This window comes from Lutjanus erythropterus, chromosome 14 (genome assembly GCF_056507025.1).
Source record: "Lutjanus erythropterus isolate fLutEry1 chromosome 14, fLutEry1.hap2, whole genome shotgun sequence".
Taxonomy (NCBI): Eukaryota; Metazoa; Chordata; class Actinopteri; order Lutjaniformes; family Lutjanidae; genus Lutjanus; species Lutjanus erythropterus.
Genome location: NC_139330.1, coordinates 22,290,267 through 22,307,867, shown reverse-complemented (window position 1 = coordinate 22,307,867; position 17,601 = coordinate 22,290,267). Strand labels below are relative to the sequence as shown.

The 17,601-nt window shown below is 38.8% G+C and overlaps 1 protein-coding gene across 1 annotated transcript in view; it reads left to right on the top strand.

Moving 5' to 3' along the window:
• Positions 1–17,601, top strand: part of ryr2b (ryanodine receptor 2b (cardiac)) — a 71,263-nt gene that overhangs the window by 15,880 nt on the left and 37,782 nt on the right. The window contains exons 21-51 of the mRNA XM_084735423.1: positions 124–228; positions 386–489; positions 687–770; positions 987–1,146; positions 1,948–2,095; positions 2,365–2,573; positions 3,852–4,026; positions 4,224–4,432; positions 4,544–4,730; positions 5,046–5,178; positions 5,444–5,558; positions 5,818–5,978; positions 6,259–6,418; positions 6,654–6,740; positions 7,039–7,265; positions 7,918–8,131; positions 8,243–8,845; positions 8,943–9,143; positions 9,725–9,830; positions 9,977–10,117; positions 10,443–10,719; positions 10,896–11,010; positions 11,287–11,419; positions 11,963–12,066; positions 12,150–12,285; positions 13,417–13,603; positions 13,986–14,094; positions 14,954–15,074; positions 16,077–16,246; positions 16,752–16,972; positions 17,496–17,586. Of these exons, the coding sequence (XP_084591549.1) occupies positions 124–228; positions 386–489; positions 687–770; positions 987–1,146; positions 1,948–2,095; positions 2,365–2,573; positions 3,852–4,026; positions 4,224–4,432; positions 4,544–4,730; positions 5,046–5,178; positions 5,444–5,558; positions 5,818–5,978; positions 6,259–6,418; positions 6,654–6,740; positions 7,039–7,265; positions 7,918–8,131; positions 8,243–8,845; positions 8,943–9,143; positions 9,725–9,830; positions 9,977–10,117; positions 10,443–10,719; positions 10,896–11,010; positions 11,287–11,419; positions 11,963–12,066; positions 12,150–12,285; positions 13,417–13,603; positions 13,986–14,094; positions 14,954–15,074; positions 16,077–16,246; positions 16,752–16,972; positions 17,496–17,586 (5,193 nt within the window). The remainder of the gene's footprint in view (positions 1–123; positions 229–385; positions 490–686; positions 771–986; positions 1,147–1,947; positions 2,096–2,364; positions 2,574–3,851; positions 4,027–4,223; positions 4,433–4,543; positions 4,731–5,045; positions 5,179–5,443; positions 5,559–5,817; positions 5,979–6,258; positions 6,419–6,653; positions 6,741–7,038; positions 7,266–7,917; positions 8,132–8,242; positions 8,846–8,942; positions 9,144–9,724; positions 9,831–9,976; positions 10,118–10,442; positions 10,720–10,895; positions 11,011–11,286; positions 11,420–11,962; positions 12,067–12,149; positions 12,286–13,416; positions 13,604–13,985; positions 14,095–14,953; positions 15,075–16,076; positions 16,247–16,751; positions 16,973–17,495; positions 17,587–17,601) is intronic.

The following is a 17,601-nucleotide window of genomic DNA, read 5'->3' as shown; positions in this document are numbered from 1 at the left end:
TAGAAATATTATATTAAATTGGAAATACATATATTTATCTCCAATTTAAAATTCTTCTTTTGGGTTGAAAAATTCCATATCAATTAGTGTAGTTAAATTTATTAACCCATATTACTCTCATAGGTGGTGTTGCCACCACAACTCGAAGCTATACGAGAAAAAATGGCTGAGAATATCCATGAACTTTGGGCAATGGACAAGATTGATCTTGGATGGACACATGCACCTGTAAGAAAAGAAAAACAACACCAATAATTGCATAAATTAAGTAACAAATAAACACTGTATGTCAAATAGTATGTAATAGAGTAGTGTTATCTGAAACTTGACTGGTTCAGCTCACTTAACCTTTACTCGCAGCTTTAAAGTTATTTTTGTCAAACAGGTGAGAGATGAAGTGAAGAGGCATGATCCCTGTCTGGTGGAGTTCTCCAAGCTGCCAGAGCAGGAGAGGAACCAGAACCTTCAGGTGGCTCAGGACACCCTCAGGTGAGCGCCACTATCTGCATCATACAATAGACCAAACCTTTATTTGACTTTATTATGTCGATTCATTCATTAAAACTGACACAGTTGTATGTTAACAGAGTTTTTTCCATTGAAATTTTACACTTTAAACACTAGTAATGAGTCTGTCATCATGTTGTCATACTTAGTGAATGTTTCTTTTTATTTTTCCCCTGGAGGACTCTTCTTGCCTTTGGTTTCTACATTGGTTTGACTGATGACCATGCTGAAGAGAGAGTGAAACACGTGAGACTAGCCACCAAGTATGTACAGGTTTAATATCATGTGTAATTGCAATTTGTTCGAAGCCCTTGCGCATAGGAAAAATTTGGGGGAGGGGGTTCAGTTTGGATTGTTATTGTAGCCCAACATGTGTGTTAGGGTTATTTTCTTTCTTTCTTTCTTTTTTTTATGAAAAAATTGCCAAGGGAAGCTCTTTGTCTGCTGACCATCTTATTCATGAATACTGTCATTCCCAGATATGAGCAGCCCAGTGGCTACAGACCTGCCCCACTAGACTTGAGGCAGGTTTTTCTGAACCCCGCCCACGAGGAAGTGGTGAACTTGCTGGCAGAGAATGATCACAATGTTTGGGCCAGAGAGCGTATCAAGCAGGGATGGACCTATGGAGCCCAACAGGTTTATGTTCTGCGTTGTATTACTGCACTGGTCAGGCACTGCTGAGGAGGAACTGCATTTTAATAACTTTTCAGTTATGATATTGTATGTAGCCTTGCTCAAATCAGGTTTCCCCAGGGCTTCAGTTACTGATGTTCAGGCAGCAGGTTAATATCATTAAATCATAAGAAAAAAGGGATTCTGATTGAAAATTAATAATATTGAAAAGATTTATTTAAATAGCACTTCCCAAGTATGGAGCACAAAGGTCTTTAAGTAAAAACAATCAAGGAACGCTATAAAAAAGTTAACAATATTAAAACAGAGCATTAAAATAAACCATTAAATAAAAAAGAACAACAATAAGAAGACCTAGTAGTAAATATAATGACATTGAAACATCTTAAGTGAAGTAATGTACATCCACAGGTGTGTTTGCATTATTCTGTGATCAATTTGTCATACTTTCTGAGCATTTCTAAGATGATTTCATAAAGTGAACGTGTTTTAAATCTGGTTTCCATAGTGCAATTCTTGTCTGTCATACCAAATACTAGATAATCACTGAAAAAGTCCTAGGAAAGTCCTGGAAGATTATCTCTAGAAAAGAGTGGGAAGCGGGAGTAGGGGAAATTGTTGTTCAGTTGTTTTCAGATAGTATTGAGAATGAAGTATATGAAAAAGTATTCCCTGTACATTGTCTCTCAGACATAACATAGAAATGCACATTGTTACATCATGCTCTGGCAGCACAAACATTGACATTGTTCTCTGACAAATTCAGTCGCACATTTTTTTTTCTCCTTGCATCTGTATTTTTAGGATGTGAAAGCAAAGCGGAGTCCATACCTCATGCCCTACAGCCTTCTTGATGAAAGGAGTAGGAGAGTGGGCAGGGAGAGTGTCAGAGAGGCTGTCTGTACCCTGCTGGCCTACGGTTACAGCCTGGAGCCCCTCAACCAGGAACGGAGTATGTTTCAAACAATAATTTTATCAGTTCTAGCGGTTCACTTCTATTTATTGTAACCTTTATACAGATATTGGATTAAGTTTAATTAAGATATGTCTTTGTTGTCAGCTAAATTAATGTGAGTATTAATTGCACTATTTTACATAATATTTACAATACTGCAAAATGTGTCAACATTGTATTACAAAGATACACTCTGTTCAGTGGTACTAGAATGCAAATCTTATTTTAGCAGATAACAATTTTTTTTTCTGTTCTTGGATTTACAGCCACATTATCAAATTCTTGTCTCTTCTCTGCTGAGAAGCGCAGAGTGTTCAGACCAGATAAGTCATACACTGTAACCCAGGGGAAGTGGTATTTTGAATTTGAAGTTGTGACAGCAGGGAGTATGAAAGTGGGCTGGGCCCATCCAAGCTGTACCCCCGATAAAGAACTTGGCTCAGATGATCAAGCATATGTCTTCAATGGATCTGAGGTGAGATAGTCGACTTTGACAGTTCTTAATACAGCTTTAATGTAATGTTGTTAAAACAGCAATAAGCCCAAATCACAGTGTGATGCTATTTAAGCCTCTGTGTGGATTTTTTTTTTTGTCATAACAAAATTCAAGTGTGTTTAAAAATGGCTTTATGTTTCAGCAGATCTTAGATATTTCTTGATTTACTCTTACAGCATACAGAATTACACTATGATTAGATCTAATAAAAAACTCTAGGTAACACGTCATATTACAGATCCCAAATTTCATGGTAGATAGGTCATAATTAGCTTGTAATAAATCTGAAAGTACAAATTATCCTAACATTTCAATATATTTTCTGATCTGATCAGGAGTGATATCATTTAACACAGAGACCTTATTTATATCATATCATTGTTGTCAGGGTGTGCATGATTGTGTGTGTGTGTGTGTGTGTGTGTGTGTGTGTGTGTTTTTTAAATGTTAACCACTACTATGGTCCCTGTTAATTAATCATTATTATTATTATTATCACAAATGGCTTGTTGTTGCTGTTGTAAGAATTTTTAATGTTGTTACTGGCCTACAGAAGTTAGGCAGAAACTATTTGGAAGTTCAGCAGTGACAGTTCATTTACTCGCCTGTTATGCAGAAGTCACATGTAAGCACTTGCAGTTTAAATTACATTAAATAGCAATGTTGGGGTAAATGTTGAGGGTATCTTCAAATACATCACTAGCTATTTACCACTCACTCCCATGAAATTTGTGGTAAATATTGGGGTAATTTAAAAGAAATTTCAAACATGTTACTCACCATAAACTGTGGACCCTGTGGCCTTATGCTTGTCAGTAAAATAACTGTCAAATGACTAATGACTAATAATTGGAATTAAGCATTAAGAAGTCCAACAGAATTTAATGTCAGCACGCTAGTTGCTTCTCCAGGCAGTATCATCTGAATTAAACTTGGTGCTTGACCAACAACACAGCTGTTCACAATTACAACAAAGCTGTTATCAAGATGTGTAACTCTGATTAAACAATGTGTGATCAAACCAGTGCCAGTTTCTGTTGGACTATTTCCATATTATTTAAAATTTGTACCCAAAAAAGCATTGTTATACTGGTCTCTATTAACATGAGGGACATAGACATTAACAAAGTGGAGCACAGCCACTGTAATCTCTGTAGTTATCTGGTTCCTTTACCTCCTTTTCTGTTCTTATATGAGGCTTTTACACTTGTCTCTTTTTATTTCTGTTTCCTGTACCCGTCTCCCTGTTGCGTTCAGGCTCAGTGGTACCATCAGGGCGTCGAGCCCCTGGGATGCCCATGGCAGAGAGGCGATGTGGTGGGTTGCTTGGTGGACATAGCTGAACGCACCATGATGGTCACGCTCAATGGAGAGGTGCTGTTTAATGACAGAGGATCAGAGCTGGCTGCCAAGGACTTTGATATCAGAGACGGTCAGCAAGAGTTTTTGAATTTATACAGTGTAGTTCACAGACTTGATACTTTCTGTTAAATTGAAAGATAGTAAATAAAGACATTGATTTTCAATTTGGCAGTATTATCCCTTTATTGAAGCCCAAACTATGTCCAAGACTTAAATATATTTGTCAGACTAAAACTGAATTTGTCTTGTCTTTCTCATATTTCTCAGGCCTGCTGCCTGTGGTCTGTGTTGGGGTGAACCAGGTGGGGAGGCTGAACCTGGGCCGTCAAGTAGACTCTCTGCGGTACTTCACTGTATGTGGTCAGCAGGAGGGCTATGAACCATTTGCTGTCAACATGGCCAGAGACCCATCCCTGTGGATGAGCTGGAATCAGCCTCAGTTTACCTCCATAAAACCTGATGATCACAACTTACAGGTTAGCTGAGCAGTCTGTTGGCTGTCTTTTACTCTTTGGGAACCAGGGTTGCTTGAGCGCTGGTTAATTGACAACACTGATCCTGACACTCTTGTTCAAATCTTATGCAAGGTCGCTCGAGTCAGTGGCTCAACGGATTCCGTATCCAGCCTGAGGGTCTCTCAGAGGATGTTTGCACACCACGGTGGAGTGAGTGAAATGGGCTTTTACCGGCTCAGCATGTCCGTCGAATGTGCTGCCATCCTCAAAAGCCCTGTGGTGGGCATACTGCCAGTGGCCTCCAACTCTCTCTCTCCAGGTTCAGATCATTTATATCATATCACATGAAGTGTGTTCACATTAGCCATATAGAACTCTAGACGACATCACAAAGGACCACAGCAAGGAAAATGACAGGACCCCTGATGCAGCATGCAAAAAGTACAAAGCTACCGTATTACAAAATGAAAACTTTGTGAAATAATTAGTGTGTGAGATCTGGATAGCGGTTCTTCGCAGTTATCCAGATTATCCACTATCCAGATTACTGATATTCTACCATTATGACCTTGATGGATTGTTCTGCTTAAGCTCCCTGGGGCCCTGATGTAATTAATTCCCGTTGTCCTTTTAGCAAGGAAAGAGCAGGAGGAGGTGGACTCTGACTTTGAAGTGCTGAGGAAGTCAGCCCACGCCTTTGCTGGCTCAAGAGATGAGCTCAACCATAAGGATCACAGTCAAGACAAAGCGTCAAGATTGAAACAAAGGTAGGTTGTAGAGAAACTAAAATTGGGATTATATGCAATGAAATGCACATAATTTAGAATAAGGAAGAGTAAACACAAAAACATCAACATTTGGGTCGTTACTTAAGTTAGGATAATGATGTACCATTTATTTAGAAATGTTAAGTATTGTACACAGTATGTAACCATATTTGTCTGCCAGGTGATTAAAATGATTCACCTCAGTCATACTTAATCTGCATTCATTGTGCTTTTTATAAGTTCATGTGCATTTCTGTTCTGTAAGGTTCATGCTGAAGAGGACTAAACCAGGACTAGTCAACAGCAACTCGTCTGCACGGCTTCTAGAAGATGTTGTAGTTGACAAAGATAACCATGATCATCTTATCCAAAGCTCCAGAGTGAGACTTTCATTTTCTCCTCATAATCATTATCACAGAACATACCAAAAAATCAACACAAATAAGAAAAACATATTACAGTACTGTATTTTTTTTTTTAAGCAACGCCCAGAAATAATAACAGAAAAGACTAAATGTTTTTGGGCACTCTGCTGCTTCTGAGTGCACTTAAATGAAACAAATTCCACTGCAGGGCTTATGCATATACATACAAAATACAAGTACCGCACATTAACACTAACTGACCTCTTTGTTTCAGTATTATTACTCAGTGAGGGTTCTTCCAGGCCAGGAGCCATTCAATGTGTGGGTAGGCTGGGTGACCTCTGACTTTCATCAACATGACATGACCTTTGACGCCGACACTGTCCACACTGTGACTGTCACCCTCGGAGATGACAGTGGCAAAGTCCAGGAAAGGTTAATATACACCAAGACAGTTACATTTTTCATATGCGTGACTAAAAATTTAAATCCAGATTGTGCAGTCAAATATGATGTTGATTATCCATCTTGAATCATAATTACAGACTGTATTATGAAATTGTGTTTGCTATATTACTGAACTACAGTGCTATCTTAACTTTTATGAAAAATTATTCTGTCTTCATTTTCCCTTAAATTTGCTGGCTCTTCTTTTGGGTTTTCATGACAAATCATCAGCAAGCTGCCAATTAAACACCCCTGTTCTTTTTCTAAGTGTGAAACGATGTAACTGTTACATGGTGTGTGCTGGAGAGGCAACGGGCCTGTCTCAGAGCCGGAGAAGTTCAGGGTTGGAAATTGGCTGTTTAATTGACACAGCCACTGGGCTGCTCACCTTTACCTCCAGTGGAGTGGAGATGGCCACCTTCTACCAAGTAGGTCACACAGGAATTAATTTAATTTGCTTATGCTAATCAGTCTTTTTCTTCTCTATTCAGTATTTTTGTTAAATGTAATGCATTTATATTAATCTAAATTCAGTATACGTCAAGCCTCATATTGAGCTATGTATGTTACGCTTGGGGGAATAACCTATTAAAGTAATTATAGGCACTGTTAAACAGAGAGCACTGCATTATTAAACTGAAGCACTATTTCATCATTAATCAGGTGGAAGCCAGCACAAAGCTGTTTCCTGCTGTTTTTGTGAAGCCCACCACCAGCAACATGTTTCAGTTTGAAGTGGGACGTGTAAAGGTAGAGCTTTTAATTACTAATCCCGTCAAAGACATTAGAAGAATGTTGTGTTTTTTTGCCCTTGTCTGCTTCTCAGCATCATATAAAAAAAAACGTAATTAATGAAATTTAGGCGAATTGTTGTTGACATTTTGGATCAGTAATTAATTAGGATGCAGTTTTGAAAGTTAGTGAACTGTTCAGTGTTAGAACGTTCCTTCTCTATGAAGTACTCTTTTCAGTTTGTTTGTTTTTTTCTCTCTTTATAAATGTTTGGTCTGTTGCACCATTCACTGCATTTATTTTCCTCTCGATCTAGAATGTGATGCCACTGTCAGCTGGTTTGCTCCGCAGTCAAAGAAGAAATACCACTGCTCAGTGTCCTCCAAGGTTTCAGGTCCAGCATCTCAGCCTGGTTTCATGGACCAGAGTACCAGACAGTGCATTAAAGGTGATTGTGGATCGACCAGATGAGTGCCACGGATGGAGAGTCCAGTGCTCTGAGCCCCTGCAAGTCATGACCCTACAGATCCCTGATGAAAACAGGTTAAACATTAGAAATAAATGTGTGTTTTTGGAGCTGGGCTTGCAGATTTAAGTGCACAGAAAAATGCATGTGTTATTATTAATGTCACTATCATTTCACTGGTCTTTTTTTCCCTCACATGGCAAGACATGTTATTTAGTGTATACCGTAATCAAACATGTCACAGACTGTGGTTGCAAATTCTTAAGCAAGTGAAATAATACCAGTGCAAAGTACAAGAATGTACATAAAGAAATTGTAAAGTGCTGTTCCATTATAAATTTAAAATATTTCAGGGGAGATGCCGAGGTGCTGTCAAGCCTTTTCCTCCTCTGGAGGTCAGCAAGTACTTGTTTGACAGTATGGTCACAGACTGTTGTGTCACCATCATACACCTTCTTTTCCATATTTTCAAACATACAATACCAGTGACTAATTGTAACAGTTCTATGTGTTTAGATGACAGATTTCCATGCAACAGGCAGCCAAAACAATTTTATAACAAATATTACATTTTATATCAAAGCCCTCAGTTTGTCCCAGACTTCTGCAGCTCTATAACAGTCTATCCAGGTACTGCCGTTGTGCCAAGTTATCAATAAGAGCTTTAGTTTGATCTTGAGCAAGCAAGAACACTGAAATTGTCTTTACTTTTTGATGACCTGTGTCTAGGTGTGTTGACATTTTGGAGCTGTCAGAACTTGATGACCTCTTGACCTTTCACCACCACACTCTCCTGCTCTACTGCTCTTTATGCACCCTTGGAAACACCAGAGTTTGCCATGCACTCTGCAGTCATGTGGACCAATCACAGGTTCTTTTTGCTATTCAGAATCACTACCTCCCTGGTCCACTCCGCTCAGCATTTTATCAGCTGCTTATTCAGGTGATTGCTTCTCCAAATTTATGTTTTTCTGTATGTAACTTTCATCAAGCTCAGGATGGGGCAACTTTGGTCTTTGACAAATAAATAAATGTATATTTTTTGTTTTTTTAGGTTCACCTCAGCAGCTACACCACAGCATGTCTCCTGACGAACCATGAATACATTGTGCCTATGACTGACCAGACCAGAGAAATTACCCTTTTTCCCAGTGCTACTGATGGTGTTAATGGTATTCTGAACACTAGTCTTAGCACATCTCTTAAACCACAGATGCATTTCTCACCTCCTTGTTTTGTCAGGAGTGATGGCATAGAAAGAGAAGATGCAGTTGAAATAGCCTGTGCAGACAGCCCAGAAATCCCTCTGGACACACTGAAGAACCTGACTGTCGAGATGCTGACGGCTGGAGTTTGGGCTGTGGGTCAGGGTGTGCGGGATCCTGTGGGAGGCAGCATTGAGCTTTTGCTGGTTCCCCTAATTAGACTGTTCTACACCCTGCTGGTGATGGGGGTATTTAGGGATGAAGATCTGGGGAAAGTTCTGAGACTAATAGAGCCAGGAGTCTTCTCTGCAGATCGTGAAATCCCTGAGGAGGAAGAAGAGGAAGAAACTAGTGATGATGAAAACGAATGTGAAGGGGGCAATGTAAAAGAAGATGACATCCCTAAACAAGGACTTCTTCAAATGAAGCTTCCAGAAGCTGTCAAGCTCGAGGTGAACAAACCAGCAGCTTTATTTTGATGCTTGTTATATTTCTATAAGCAGTTTAAAATGAATTGTAAAGGAAGATTTAACACATGTCTTTCTCCAGCTCTGTCATCTGCTGTCCTACCTGTGTGACTGTCAGATGCGCCACAGGATCGAAGCTGTGGTCGCCTTCTCTGACAACTTTGTGTGTCAGCTGCAGGAGAACCAACGCTTTCGCTACAACCAAGTCATGCAAGCACTCAACATGTCTGCTGCCCTCACCGCCCGCAAGACCAAGGAATTCCGCTCACCTCCACAGGAGCAGGTTGAATGTGCTGAGATTAAATAATATGTGATAATCCTATTAGCAGTTGCTAATGCTAGCTAAGATGATTGGAGGAGAAACTTGTAACATTTCTACAGTATTAAATCATGAAATCAACCATGATATGTCATCATAGATAAAGGAAACATGCTTCTCCTTTGAATTTTTTATTCCACTGTTGAACACGTGTTTTTGTTTGTCTGTACAACTTTTATTCACCTTTAGATAGAGTTAAAGTTAATACTGAATGTTTGCAGAATGAGTTGGTGGATGTATATAAGTCAGAAAAAAACATGATCTCTAGAATCTAGTCTAGAAAATATTAAAGCTGATAGTCCCTAATCTCATCTCCTAGTCTCCTGTATTTTCAGAGCAGTGGACTCTTGTTTTCAGGATAAGAGGCTTAGCCAAAAATGCACAGTTGAACAACAACTGTTCTAAAAACCTAATCAACTAACTGTGTAAATTCCAGGAGCTGTGCACTCTAAAATATAAACAACATAGAGAAATGCTGGGTCATCATAGTTGACAATATAACTGTGGCATTTCTAGGAATATGTCTCTACTGTTTGTGTCTTTAGATCAACATGCTGCTGAACTTTAAAGAGGATGAGCTCAAATGTCCATGTCCAGTGAAAATCCAGCAGCTTCTGCACGACTTCCATCAGCTCCTCAAGATACACTGTGGTTGGAAGACTGTTTTGTCTTTGAATGAATTCATTATTAATCTTCATTGAGCCAGAAGCTCAATGAAAATTGAGAAAAGGCTTTGTGGAGGCACTTAACATGATTGCCTCTGTGAAAATCTCATCTTATGTGGTGTTGTGGTGCAGGCATTGAATTGGACAATAACACAGAGGATGAAGAGGATTTTGAGATGTCTGTAAAAGATCGACTTCTCAGTCTAGTGGCGAGAGTCACTGGACTGAAGAGGAAACCCATAGAAGTGGAGGAGAGTAGACCGCAGAGTGCCAGTAAGTGCATCAATGGTGTCAAAGCCCCTTCTCACTTTATACATTTAGGTTGCTGTGCTCTCAAAACAACAGTTGTATTTTATCATGTTTACATTCTCTATTAATTTACCTGTACATGCAGCATTTTATCATTCAGGATCAATGTTATATAGAAACACAGCTGGCTAGTATTAAGAAAGGAATTTGATGAAAATGGATCAGAGATTTTAAGTTGAATTTTGCAAGTGACATATCTACTGTAGCTTGTCCAATAGAATCTTTGTTGGACAATTACCTAAAATGTAATGTCACTTTTATCCCTGCTTTTCACCTGTTTCTTCTTTAGATTCTCTCAAAAAGCTGATCTCCAAGACAATGGTGCACTGGGCACAAGAGACTGAGATGGAAGACCCCGAACTGGTTCGGGCCGTCTTCTCATTGCTGCACCGCCAGTATCAGGGCCTTGGTGGCCAGATGGCAGGATACCTCAGCAGAGCCTATACGATAAGTCAGGCTTCAGTAGAGGACACCATGGCTCTCCTGTCCTCCCTGAGCCAAATCCGCTCCCTTCTCAGTGTTCGCATGGGGAAAGAAGAGGAGAGGCTGATGATCAGAAAACTAGGGTAGGGTGAGATTTGCAATGCAACATGGGTTTGACATGGCTTTTGACACCTCTTTATTGTTGTGATCTTGTATAATTACTTGTATTGATTCATTTTTAACACATATGCAGCATACTATCCTCTGTGGTTTAGAAAGTATTCTTATAGTTTTATGTCATGCCATGTTTTATGTACAGAGACATCATGAATAATAAAGTTTTCTACCAACACCCCAACTTAATGAGAGCATTGGGGATGCATGAAACTGTGATGGAGGTGATGGTAAATGTTCTAGGAGAAGGAGAATCAAAGGTGAGAGATTCATTTTAAATTATTGTGATAATGTGGAGAAAATGTTGGTAATCAATGAAGCACATGTTTTCATTAGTTTGTTATTTGAACATTATTGATATTCCACAGACCATACTCTAAGGGTAAAGGTTAAAAAAATCCAAAGGTGAAATAATATGTTCTAGCAGACATGTATGATGAGTAGGGCTGTACTCCCTGTAGTAAAGTCCAGTATTTTGAACCATCTACCTCGTCACATTTCTTTTTTACATCCATGCATTAATTTTCTTTTGTTAGGAGATTACCTTTCCCAAGATGGTGGCCAGCTGCTGTCGATTCCTGTGTTATTTTTGCCGCATCAGCCGTCACAATCAGGGAGCCCTATTTGACCATCTCAGCTACCTGCTGGAAAACAGCAGTGTTGGACTAGGTAAATCTTTTTTGTGTCTGTGTATACGTGGTGTGCAAAGCAACACAGATTCCTATAGAATGTACTATAATGCATGGCAATACAATAACCTTTCATTACCATACTGAACTTTACATATCAAGCCTATAATTCTCAACTTCTTGAAATGGATGTTGATTCAACTTTCTTTTCTTTTTTTCATTTCTTGAGACTATAAGTTGCATTGTTGTTGTAAGAGTGGCGTTAAATTTTAAACATGTAGCATTGAACGTTTCATGAAGATGGTTTACTCAGTAAAATTGATTGCAGGACGGTTGTATTAAATTACACAGATATATGTGCACTGTGTCTGAACCTCTTTGCTTGAACGTTATCTTGCACATGAGAAAATGGAGAAAACATTTTTTATTTGACTCCCTCTCCGTGTCCAGAATTAAATTTTAGGGACACAATGACCTTGTGAAGGTGTTGGGATCTTGTCTCCATGATAAGAAACCCCAATATCCCAAAATAATATATAGTTCATGAGTTGGGTGTTCATGGTTTTATGGCTTTGTCCCGTAGCTTCACCATCCATGCGTGGGGCCACTCCTCTGGATGTGGCAGCAGCCTCTGTTATGGATAATAATGAACTGGCCTTAGCACTGAGGGAACCTGACCTAGAGAAGGTGAGTTCATATACTATATTAATAATTTGTAGAGTAGCTGCAATAACCCAGTAACTGTATAACTTGTCTAATCTCCTATCCAGGTGGTTCAGTACCTTGCTGGCTGTGGTCTTCAGAGCTGTCCGATGCTAGTGGCTAAAGGCTACCCTGATATTGGATGGAACCCTGTGGAGGGCGAGCGTTACCTGGATTTTCTACGCTTTGCTGTCTTCTGCAATGGTAACCTGTTAGTGCTACCCATAAAATTTCTCCCAGGTAGAAACTGTTCTGTGATAGCTTAAATGGCAAAATATCAGGTCTTCAAATGACAGTTGTTTGCAAAAACTGTATTATTCTGGTGATACTGGTCAGTTTATCTTTAAAAAATGTACTTAATTATATAAACTTGGCTGTCCCATCACAGAAATTTGATTGGCTTGATTATTATTATTTGACTTAAAGTCAGTCTATACTTTTTGTCAATTTACTATTTAACTAATTGGACCTTCCTAAATCCCACCTTTTCACTCTGTGCTCCAATAACAGTTTAACAACCTTGGTACCTCAGTTAAATTTCGCCTTTTCTGTTTCCTGTACTTAGGTATAAAATTTGCTAGGCCATCTATGTTGAGAAAAATTAATTTTGAAGATTGCTTAAAGATGTTGCTGGGGGACCTGTAAAAGTGACATATATTCACATCTTAAGTTAAGTGAAAATAGCAAGGTATCTTGCTAATCCACCTTGGTCATTAGCTGTCTAGCGTTTTTACTAATATTAGCTAGCTAGCTAGCCTTTTGCTGACATCAGTTAGCTAAAAATGTGGCTATATGTTGCTTTTATAGGTAAAGAGAAAGTTAACTGAGGTACCAAGTTTGCTCAACTGTTATTGGAGTACAGAGCAATTTCTCTATTCAGTTATACTTATGACTTACAACCTCTTCATGGCATTCATCACTTCTTGGATATTTGAATTATAAAAACTTAAAAGGGCACAAGAGGCTGCATCATACTATATCATACTCCACATTAAGTACATGATTTGCAATAGAGGTGATTACCTCATTACTTCTCTAGTTCTTCTGCTATTGATTTTTCTTACTCTGTAGCAATGCCCAGAAGGCATCAGTTCAAATTGTCCTTGAGGATGTTGACAGTTCAGCCAAATGGCATTGGCTTTCCATACCAAGTGCCTCTTAGAGATTGCAGCTGTAACTCTTTTCTGTACCGTCTGTACATAATATTAACCTTTGTATCATTATTGAATTGATCATCTTGGAATGTTTTTCGTTTTATTAATTTCCTGTCCTACAAATTCATGGGCATCTCTGGTGATGGTTAGTCTTAATATTCAGTGCATTCCTTGACCACAGGTGAGAGTGTGGAAGAGAATGCTTATGTGGTGCTGAGGTTGCTGATTCGTCGGCCTGAGTGTTTTGGCCCTGCCCTGCGAGGTGACGGGGGAAACGGTCTCTTAGCAGCCATGGAGGAAGCCATTAGGATTTCAGAGGACCCTTTTATGGATGGACCTTGCACCACATACCCGTCCAACAGAACACTGTCAGTATTAGATGTTGAGTGAATGGGGTTTTTGTGTAGGTGCAGAATATCTCAGGAACTAAATCTGGTTTCACCAATTTGTTACTTTGATTCTGATTCTTAGAAATTGGTTTAGTATTGTGTACACACACATACAAAAGCTGTCTAATGGATACTGTACTGGATTTGAACTGTACAGTAGTAAGACTACAGATTACAACATTGCAAACAATTCAGAATTCTTTAGTAAATTACATTTTTGTACATTTTTCTGTAATCAGCATTGACAAAGATTCATCAAATACACAATCAAAATATTGTTCTTGGCTGAAACACAGCATCTTTAATTATTTATTTTAGTTCATGACAAAGTGTTGACTGTTACAATTGTTTCCTGCAACAGAGATGTTGTCCAAGACACTGATGATGACCTCATTCACATGGGGCACGCCATCATGACCTTCTACTCAGCCCTTATCGACTTGCTGGGCCGCTGCGCTCCAGAGATGCATGTGAGTGTTTTCTCAGCCTTCAGCAGCCCTTCTGCATCAATATCCACTGATGCCCTAAACAATAAAGCCTAATGGACTTTCTGACTTTTCTAGTTGTATTATATTCTGTTACTGTGTGTGTGTGTGTGTGTGTATATATATATATATATATATATATGTGTGTGTGTGTATATATATGTACATATATATATATACACACACACACACACACGTTATATGTTGTCATCCAATTTTTAACTGGTGGTCTGTGATGTCCATCAAAACTCTGACTTCCTTGGCATTATTCAGTGGGTGACAACTAATTGGTTTAAGCTGTCAGAATATGTTAGAATGCAGCAAAACTAGGCCATCTCTGGGAGTGTGCATGTGTACCTGACTGTCAGCATAAACACCTGACAAAAATTGTCTGTTGAAAGGATGTGTTTTTCCCCATGACAGTGCCATTAAAATGCAAGGCAAAATAAGACAAGGCCATGTTTTTCGTCACATCTCTCAAACACAAAGGCACTTCAGAATGTTTTACAGGAGCCATAAGAATGCATTAAAACATCTCAAAGATAATGAAAAAGCAGATAAATTGTAAAACGAAATAAGGCGATACTCGAAAGACACATTAATATAACTACAACGCTTTCAAGAACATTTTAGATTGCAAAATGGGCTGCAGCTTAATGTTAGAATGATGTGCCTGATCTTTTGTAGAATCAGTGTACATCCAGTGAAGACAGTATATCATAATATACTGTATGTACATAACAATAATAACATTACCATATCATTATGAAATACGCCCATCTGCAATCCCATGTAATCTGTAAATGACCGACCATTAACAATGTTTTTTCTTGTTGTCGTCCAGTTGATTCAAGGAGGCAAAGGAGAAGCTATCCGAATCAGAGCCATTCTGAGGTCACTCATCCCCATTCAGGATCTTGAGGGAGTCATCAGCATCTCATTTCAAGTCCCTTCAGTGTCTAAAGGTCAAATGAGCCTGTCAGGCAATCTTACATCACTACAGTAAATCAAAGTTCTATTAAGCCGCTGCACAAAAACCTGGCCTGCCGATGAAATTATGATTTTCTTTCAGATCTGAGATTGCTGTAGTTAAAGTGTGTCTGTGACTCTTCATCTTGTACACAATTGTGACAATGGCTGAATCTGGGTGTCAGGGATGGGCACATACATCATAAATAAATGTATAATACACATTGGGCCTCATGCCAGAAGCAATATATAAACAGATATTCTCTTATTTTTGTTTGTATCCACAATTTGTTCTTATTTTGTTTGTACCCATTGGTTTCTGGGATTCACCAGTGTTTTTATTTTTGCTCTTTTTTTAGGTTAAATTTTACACGTGGTTTTAGGGGGACCTGAACAAACAATAAAAGATGTTTTATGTTGTCTTCCCACATCGGATTTCTGTTCCTAAATTTGCTGCCTTTATCTATTTTATATAATATTATGTTCAGTAGGTTCAGAGGTTTTAGACTGTTGGTCAGACAGAACATCGAAGAAATTTGAAGATGTCAGCAGAGCCCATAAACTGACATTATGTAATAAAATGTTATGAGACCAGTCAAAAATAAAACTAAATATAGCGATGAATAACAAATTATAATAAATAATAATATTGCCTTTTTGGTGGCATTTTGCTAAGTCTTGGGCATGTGAGTATGTGCACAGGGCACAACACCTGCCTTTCTGTATTCTTTAGGGGGAGTTATCTATGTTAATAACAGTTCATGACTTTATGATGTGGGATTCATCATTTAGCACACCTGGGTAAATGCACATTTGGATGGTTTAGAGCACTGATGCATACAGAGTTGATTTGCCTTATTTTTTTTTTTAAGAAAAGAGAAAATTAGGAGATAATATAAGAGAACTTCAAGAAAATGTTGCTGCATGAGGCCTATCATGTCAACATGGCTTTTGGTCATACAGTACATCTAATCTTTACCTTTTGCTTGTTTGTCCAGATGGTCTAGTGGTTGAGCCTGACCTATCCACAGTGTTCTGCCCAGAACACAAGGCAGCTATGGTTCTATTCCTGGACCGGGTTTATGGCGTCGAGAACCAGAGTTTTCTTCTCCATCTGCTGGAAGTTGGCTTTCTACCTGACCTTCAGGCAGCAATCTCTCTTGACACTGTGAGCAGAGAAAATTGAATTTAGTTGCCCTGTTCACCTGCTTGGGAGACCCACTGTAACATTGTAGGGGTGACCTATGGCTTTCTATTAGTTCAAGCTGCAGCCAGTCATCAATGAAAAATATCCGCTCCTCTCTGCCGCCAGTCCCCCAGCATTGAGTGAACTATATCATAACATTATTGTGATTGTTAAAAATCCTATTTAACAGGGCTTGAGTGATGAACTGACATAAAAATTATTTGTTCAATCCACAAAGATATCTTCTAATAAGTGAGTGTTTTGTTTTCCGTGAAACTTAGTGTAGGATGCAACACTCCTAATAAAAGCTGACATTTCAGTTTTAATATGTGTTTGTAGTAGCCTTGTTGTGATCTGCATATAAATTTAAAAAATAATTTCAGTCTGAGGAAACATTTCTTCTTGCTGCCACCTAATTCCAGCTTGTAAGTTTAGTTTCACTTAGTTATTTGGACTGAATGTTAGTGTAACCTCTTTTTCATTGCAGGCTGACTTAGGATCCACAGATATGGCCCTGGCTCTCAACAGATATTTGTGTACAACCGTGCTTCCCCTGCTCACCAAATACTCAGCTCTTTTCTGTGCTTTGGAGGACCATCCTCTGCTGGTGGATTCTCTCATCCAGGCGATCTACAGCCTCTCCAGGGCTCTTAGCCTGACCAAGGCTCAGAGAGACACTATTGAAGAGTGTTTGTTGGCTGTGTGCAGGTACAGTTATTAGTTGGTTTGATGACATGACATACAGTGTTAGGCTTCTGTTTCCTCTCAGTTGTTATTGGAAAGAATTATTCCAGTTACTGACTTCAGATAAGATATTGATTTTTCAGCAAGCCGCTGATTATATATGTTGTGGTGTTTTATTTTTAGTAGCTTCACCTTCTGGTTGCTATTTTTAATTTATGAATTATTTTCCTATATCCACTGACCTAACTCTTGCTGTTTTCAGCAAACCATTTGCTGAGTAGAGAAATGCCCACATCACTGCAATCTTATTCCCACTCATTATATTTAATGAATCACTATAAAGCTTGTTTTTTCCCAATTCAAATATAATTTGCCAAATTCAATCAAAATGTTAAATTAATTAACATCTTGCCCATGGCATCTTCTCAATTACATATGTCATACTTCTGAGACATGATAATCAGTTATAGCATCACTCACTGTGTGTGTTTGTGTGTGTGTGTTGGCTTGCTCATGTGACTAATTTTGCACTCATTGGTGTCCTCAGTAAACTCCAGCCATCTATGATGCAGCCTCTTCTTCGATGTCTCGTCTTCGATGTTCCCCATCTCACAGACTACAACAAAATGCCACTGAAGGTGGTTACACAAATT